Here is a 6,913-nt window from a genome sequence, read left to right on the forward strand (position 1 = left end):
TTTCATTTGAAAGACTTTTGGAGGCAAGAGGAGGTTGAAAATGTCCAGTATTTTAAACACCCCTTTGTTTACAATAAATGAAAACCTGGAAAATAGAGATAAAATAGTAACAGATTTCAGTTTCTCTTATCCCTGATCTGCTGACTCAGATTTTTTTTTTTTTAGGGATCTGTTAATCCTTTACCCCCTGGTTGGGAGACAGTGCCTATGGACAAAAAAATTATTTGGCACGCACAAACTCAATAATTTTCCTAGAGATCAATTCAAAGAGTTTAATAATAATAAACGAGCCAGTCATTACTATAAATTAGTGCATTCCCTGCTCAAAAAAGTGAAACAGGAACGGCACCATTGAAACAGGAAAGGCGGGGGGTGATTCAACACGAGCAGTATTGAGGGTGACACACAAAACAAAAAAGTGTCAGCCGTAAAGAAAAAACCAACTAACGGTACCTGTTGACTGTAAGTGTTTAACTCTCGCTATTCGCCTATATTGCGACATATTGGTTCGTTTAGTCTTATCAGGGGATGTTGTTGTATCTGTAGATTGTTAGGAAGGTGTGCAGTAGTTCATACCGGAGGCTAACATTGAACTAGCTGAAGAGAAAGGTTGGAAGCTCGAGCTAGGAAAAGGCACCAAGTAGAGAGCAGCATTGAGGATTCAACACTGACGAGGGAAAGATGAACTATGTGAACGTTACATGATGAAACAATTACTATTAAGTAAGGTATGGAGGGGCTAAATAAGTTACTGCTCTTATTTAGTAAAGTATCATGATTGGGAGATTGGGGAAAATCCCAGTGAGCTGGAAGGAAGCGAGACTAGTGGCTGTTTCATGTTGAAAAAGGTTTATGACATGTTACGGAGAGAAGAGTTGGAAATGTCCATTGGATTATGGACTTTCTAAGTGGAGGAACTATTCATGTAAAATAGTGTCAGAATTATCAAATTAACATGTAGAAAATAAACACCTCTGTGGAGATCTACTTTATTTTCTGTTATAATTAATGATACATTTGTAAACGGGCCAATGGATATGGAAATATCACTGTTTCCAGATGACAGGGCTGTGTGGGACAGAAGGAGGAATGCATAAAACATAGTTCAGAAAATACAAGATGGGATTTATCAAGTTGAAATGGTTATTTGGATTGTTCTTCCCAAGAGAGAAACTCAGGGACATATATGGTTTGTTTGTATATTTATCACAAATTAAACCTTTCATCTCCAATGTTGGTGCTCATTCTCAGGGCCACCTCTGTTTCCAGGTGTGTGGAGGGACAAGTGAAGAGGTAGAAAATGTCTGAGCTAAGTGACGAAGCCAGCGAATCAGAGCAACTGGGTGCCAGCCTCTCCCTGTGGCTGGGTGACTCCCTGTTGCGACTTGAGGAGCTGGACGTTCCTCTGGACCTCCACACTGCCTGCTCCATCGGCCAGTACGACGTGGTGGCAGAGTGTATCAAAAAGTGGGTGTTTAAAAATATAATGCTATCACCAGATGTGTTTGTTTCACCTACAGCCTTATCAATGTGCATTGATAACCATGATTTCTGAATATTCAGTCAGGCACAATGAGACACCAGAAGAGTCCACTTCAATTGTGATTTTATTTATTTTTTGTAGACACAGACAGGTGGGAGGGCAGGTAGGGCTGGCACAAACAATGCTAGTTTATCCAAACAGAAAATATGTACCATGTATTATCACAATACATTTAATTGAATACATAGGGAGCAAATATCTGGCTACCCGATAACTGTACAATTAACATGATGTACATCTTTCTAAGTTAACATAAATAACTCCAGTATAAGATAATCCTTTATAAGTACCACAGCGGGGAAATTTGCAGATCAAGGTACCGTAAACATAAAGGAACTAAGAACAAGGAAATCAGATTTTTGATAGTGGTAGTGAAGCCCAGGGTTCTGCTGTAGGTAATGCTAAAGGACTCACACCTGAACTCAATCCCTATTTAGGCTCTGATCATTTACTGTTCCCCCAGCTGCTCTTCACAACAATGATCTTGTGTCCTTTCAGACGTGAGGTGGACCTGAATGGCAAGAACATCGGAGGATGGACCCCGCTGATGTATGCATCTTACATCGGCCATGACAACATCGCAAATCTCCTGTTGGAGGCGGGTGTGAATGTAAATGCTACCACTGCCAAAGGATTAACCCCCTTGATGCTGGCGGCGAGCTGTGGGAATGAAAGTATCGCATACTTTCTGCTTCAGGTACAAAAAAAGCTTTCAGACAGTAACAGTTCATGCCATGCAATGTTGGTGTGTTTATAAGTTTTATTCATTAAGGCAAAATTACCATGCAGCATGTTCACACTTCACAGTGACAAAATGAAACCATGCAGAGTGATGGATGGTTTGATGCTGACAAGCATTGCATTTATACCATCGTCCTAAATGCCTTTTCAACGGCAGGTTATTCTCAAAACCCAGATGGTGGCTTTAAATGTTCAATAAGGGAGGTTTCATCTTCTGAACTAGTCCTTTACGAAATTGTGAACACAGTCGTGTAAAGCTAATTGATTTATAGTTAATGGAATAAATCATGCAAAGCCACCAGTATGGTCCTCTAAAATAGGGTTGGATTAATATCCAGCATCATGTAAATAAAAGCCACTTGTTGGTAACGATGGCACAATAAGGTTCAATACAAAATGATATATGTCCGTAGGAGCACTTTAAGGCCAGATCTGGTATAAACCACAGAATGGGCATTGTATTTTAAATGATCTTTCTTTAAAACAGAAAATTCACAAGATGAAGTTTCAGCATCAGAAATCTAAGGTTGAATTTAAGTGTTTTTCTTTCATAAGGATGGAAGGAATGTTTTTTAAAATTATTTTCTTGATAAGCTGTTGGATTTGAGGCTCTCTTATTTAACACAATGTTATTCAGAGTATGAAAGGCTTCTTGTTTTTCTTACCACAAAAGCAAGGTGCCCAGTTGGAGCTGAAGGACTCTCGAGGCTGGACCGCTCTGTTCCACTGCACAAGCACAGGCCACCAGCAGATGGTCCGGTTCCTGCTGGATAACAATGCTGATGCCAATGTCAAGTGAGTGTCATTCATCCCAAAAGCACTGCAACACTCCAGCATTTCAGACAAGAGTTTGTCATTACTTCTTCTTTCATCTACAGGGAGCCAGGGTCTGGTTTCACTACCCTGATGGAGGCTGCTGCTTCAGGACATGAAATCATTGTTCAGTACCTGCTTGATCATGTGAGTAGGTTACATTTGCACACCGCTGAGGATGGGTGGTGGAATTGCACAAAGAAGATAATGCATTATGCTCATGACATGTGCCTTGTTTTAATGATTTACAGAAAGTTAAAGTGGATGACCGTAACAATAAAGGAGAGACGGCCCGTGCCCTAGCCATGGTATACGGCTATACCAAACTTGTCAGCCTCATTGACTCACGTTCTCCAAGGACCAAACCAGGTACTTCTTGAAACGGATAAAGCTCCTCATTGCTTATTTATACTAAATATGTTATCCTTTCTATCTTTTATATACTCATTGATTTTGATGATTGATTTTCTCTGCGTGCTCCAACTCGTCAGGACATTTTGAAGACCTGAGCTCCTCCGAGGACTCGGACAGCGCACCCCCGCGGATAAGGCCAAGTCGGAACCGAGCTAAAGGCGTTAGCATCCACGATGGGCCCCAGGCCATTGCCAAGTTCCGAGTAGGAGGCACCAGCAAACAGTGTGGTAGCGTCACATAAGATATCCTGTCTGCCAACTTGTTTCCTTACCAGTCACATGTTAAGAGTATCTAGTTGTTAAGTCAAATTACACAAAGGTTTTTAAAAAGGGAAATACAATCAGTCTGTGCATAAAAAAAGTAGGTTGACTGACACGTCATCTACTTTGTGTATAGTGGATAGTTTTTCCTTGAATGCTGAAAAACTCCATAAATTGAGATTTTATTACAAAATGTGACAAAAATTAGGAATCTCTATATGAAACAAATAAGTCAGTTTTCAATCACTCTCAGCATACTGCCATTCATAAATATAGTCAGTTTGTTAATACTGCTTGTTCTCCTCACAGAGCCTCCTGCAGCGCCGCCTAGCAACATGACATTTCGTGATATTGGTGAAAAAAGTGAGGATATCTGCTATCGTGACGTGACCTCACCCATAAATGAGCTGGACGGCCAGAGCAATAGCAGCAGAGGTGAGAGGCACACAATGACAATGTTGTGACATCTGAAGAAAGGCACCGGAAGAAATACTACAATGTGCTATACCGGGTGTCTGCCATAGCAATCCAATATTTTATTATACCCCCACAGATGACAGTCCATTCTTTGAAAACGACATGCCCACCATGAGGAGCAGCAGTAGCAGCAGCGAAGGCCTGCCTCAAGTGATTGGCCTCAACTGGGAAGGCTCAGTGGAGAGTAACGAGGTGAACGCAAGAGCACAGCCAATTCGCTTTACAGTCAAACACCAGATTGTATTTAGATTTCTCTGTGACACAGTGTTCTTTTCTCCACCAGGACTCTGACCAGTGCAAAAAGAGCAGCTCTCGCCGAGTAAATAAGGGCCATTACTCAAAAGGCAAGAGTCGGCATGGAAGCAACGATGCAGCTCACTCAAGTGGTAAAGGGAACTGTGGGCTGCTCTCACATATTGGTCTTCCACCCTCCTACACTGGTCCAAAGGCATGTCTTTGTTTGCTTACTTTCTGATGTATTCGTAATTTGACCCCTGATGGTGTGGGTGTGTTCATGGTCAGTCTATTCTGGTCCGTCTTGGGTCTAAAATCTCCTCTTTCTGTAGGATCTGGCCGAGTTCTTGGAACAAATTGGCTTTTCTAAGTATCTCCCCGTCCTTGAAGAGCAAGACATTGACCTGCGGATATTTCTCACCTTGACTGAAAATGACCTCAAAGAAATAGGGATCACGTAAGAGACTCTTTTTACATTAACTCCAGAACACACAGCCTTTGTTTTCTCAAGAAATGCTGAATCCGTTCTTGCACTCCAGATTGTTTGGACCCAAGCGCAAGATGACCTCGGCTATAGCAAGATGGCACAGCAGTGCTCGACCACCCAGCGATGCTCTGGAACAGGCTTATGCTGACCAGCTCGAAGCAGAGATGCAGGAGATGGCCATTCAGCTACACAAAGTAACAAAAATACAAACACTCACTTTAACTGCCTTACACATTTTTTCACATTTCTTGACCCAACTGAATTTTTTTTTTTACCCACGTTAAACTAACTTTCTCCTCGTCTAGCACTGTGAGGAGGCGGATAGCCTTCGGAGCCAAGTGTCTCAGGAGAAGGAGCTGCGTACAGTGATGGAGGGATGTCTGATGGAGGACAAGATGGCATGGAGGAGGGTTCATGAGGAGCTGGTGGAGAACCACCGGCTTGCTCAGGACATGAGCGCAACACTGGCAAAGTCTAGGGCCTGCAGCGCTGAACTGCTCTCCTGTTTCACTGCTGACGGGAAAAGCAGCTCACATACTGCCGTGGAAGATGAAACGAAAGATGACCACGGTGTTAAAAGTGAGTTGAGGCGGCCTGTGCTGGATAACTCCTTTTGCATTTTGTGATTTGATATTTAATAAATAAATGATTCTACTTTTCATTGCAGCAGTGGAGGGCTTTACACGCTCCAGTGTTGCAGAGTTACAAAATAAGTTTGCTTCCTATGAAGAAGATCTGGGTAAGATGGTGTAATGCTCAGTGATTCATGTGGTTTTGTGTCATCAGTAGTGTTTTAATGCTAATCCTGTTTTCTGCTCGTTTCATCATTACAGCGGGGACCCTGCAAACTGTGCTTCACAGTCTGAGGCGACTGAGTGCCCCCGAAAAAGTATCTGATAGCTGGGAACAGCCTTAACGTTTACAGGTGAGTACTTTTTCCAAATTTCATTGGATGAACACAACAAGTGCTAAAAGAGTTCTAGTGCTGATAAATCAAGAGAAAATATATATTTTTTCTTTTTCTTGTATTTTAAGGAGGCTTTTTGCCAATATTTGACGGAGGGTGATCTTACCACCCTGAACTACTCACTGAAATGAGAGGAGGCCAAAGACGGGGCCTGCCCTGCCGGACCAGAGCGCCTCAGGGAGTGAAACAAATGACCTGCTGCTCCTCCCGGATTGGCTGATGGACCAGAGCTCGCCAGATGTGGACTAGGTCAAGGGTGATGGCAGCTACTGCAGTGAAATGACAAACATGAAGGAAGGGTACCTGACCCTCACACGCCTGTCCTGGTGTATGCTGGACTCCAGTAGCTGTGTTGAGAGTGAAGGGGACTGATCGTGCATCAGAGGCTGTCATACTGTGAAATGTTTCTAGAAAAACTGTACTCTCTTCCTGTATGAAATGTGGTTAAAATTATGTTTGTGCCACAAGCCGAAGAGGAGTCACAGTAAAAAGACATTCTGCAGAGTTATTGGAATGACATCTTATTTGTATGCTGTTTGAAAATAATGTCCTGCTGAATGCATTTAGGAGAAATGTGTGAAATCTGCAATTTACATTTACAGCAATACATTATGTTAAAACAGATTTGTCAATGGTGCAATGAAGTGGTTAGTATATCATTCAGATTCACTTTTAACATAATACCTAAATGTGATCCATTTTACCCAAAAATTCTCCCATATCTTACAAATGCCAGATAGTCTTGGTTGTATTAAAGCCTTGTTTCCTGGAAGTTGAGTGTGGACACTTAATTTCTTTAAAGTTTAATTTTATTTATAATTTCAATGTTTTTCAACATAAAATAATGTTGGAGCCGCAAATCCCTGTAAGAAAGACAACTGTTGCTATTTCTTTGCTTCATATTTTCTTCTGCAAACAGATTATTTCACTAACACGCTTATTTCATGACAGCTTGAAGAGTATGTTTGCAAATGTAT

At 41.8% G+C, this 6,913-nt stretch overlaps 1 protein-coding gene across 3 annotated transcripts; it reads left to right on the top strand.

Moving 5' to 3' along the window:
• Positions 1-424: 424 nt before the first annotated feature.
• anks3 (ankyrin repeat and sterile alpha motif domain containing 3) lies at positions 425-6,704 on the top strand. Of its 3 annotated transcripts, none has more exons than XM_054599094.1 (16): positions 425-462; positions 1,252-1,467; positions 2,042-2,240; positions 2,958-3,079; positions 3,163-3,244; positions 3,349-3,466; positions 3,589-3,738; positions 4,081-4,206; positions 4,325-4,440; positions 4,532-4,696; positions 4,815-4,939; positions 5,022-5,163; positions 5,275-5,548; positions 5,637-5,708; positions 5,803-5,894; positions 6,005-6,704. In XM_054599094.1, exons 2-15 carry the CDS (start codon positions 1,301-1,303, stop codon positions 5,883-5,885), a joined length of 1,941 nt encoding a protein of 646 aa, XP_054455069.1. In that variant the 5' UTR covers positions 425-462; positions 1,252-1,300; the 3' UTR covers positions 5,886-5,894; positions 6,005-6,704. The 3 variants fall into 3 exon arrangements, with proteins under 3 accessions (XP_054455069.1, XP_054455072.1, XP_054455070.1); XM_054599097.1 differs by having other exon boundaries at positions 5,640-5,708; XM_054599095.1 differs by having other exon boundaries at positions 428-462; positions 1,270-1,467.
• Positions 6,705-6,913: the final 209 nt, after the last annotated feature.

The sequence above is a fragment of the Anoplopoma fimbria genome, chromosome 5, assembly GCF_027596085.1.
Source record: "Anoplopoma fimbria isolate UVic2021 breed Golden Eagle Sablefish chromosome 5, Afim_UVic_2022, whole genome shotgun sequence".
In the NCBI taxonomy this organism is placed as follows: Eukaryota; Metazoa; Chordata; class Actinopteri; order Perciformes; family Anoplopomatidae; genus Anoplopoma; species Anoplopoma fimbria.

Coding starts and splice junctions, on each gene's coding strand:
- anks3 (XM_054599094.1), top strand. CDS start 1,301: ATGTCTGAGCTAAGTGACGAAGCCAGCGAATCAGAGCAACTGGGTGCC. Junction 2,241..2,957: donor TCGCATACTTTCTGCTTCAG/GTACAAAAAAAG, acceptor TTACCACAAAAG/CAAGGTGCCCAGTTGGAGCT. Junction 3,739..4,080: donor AGGCACCAGCAAACAGTGTG/GTAGCGTCACAT, acceptor TTCTCCTCACAG/AGCCTCCTGCAGCGCCGCCT.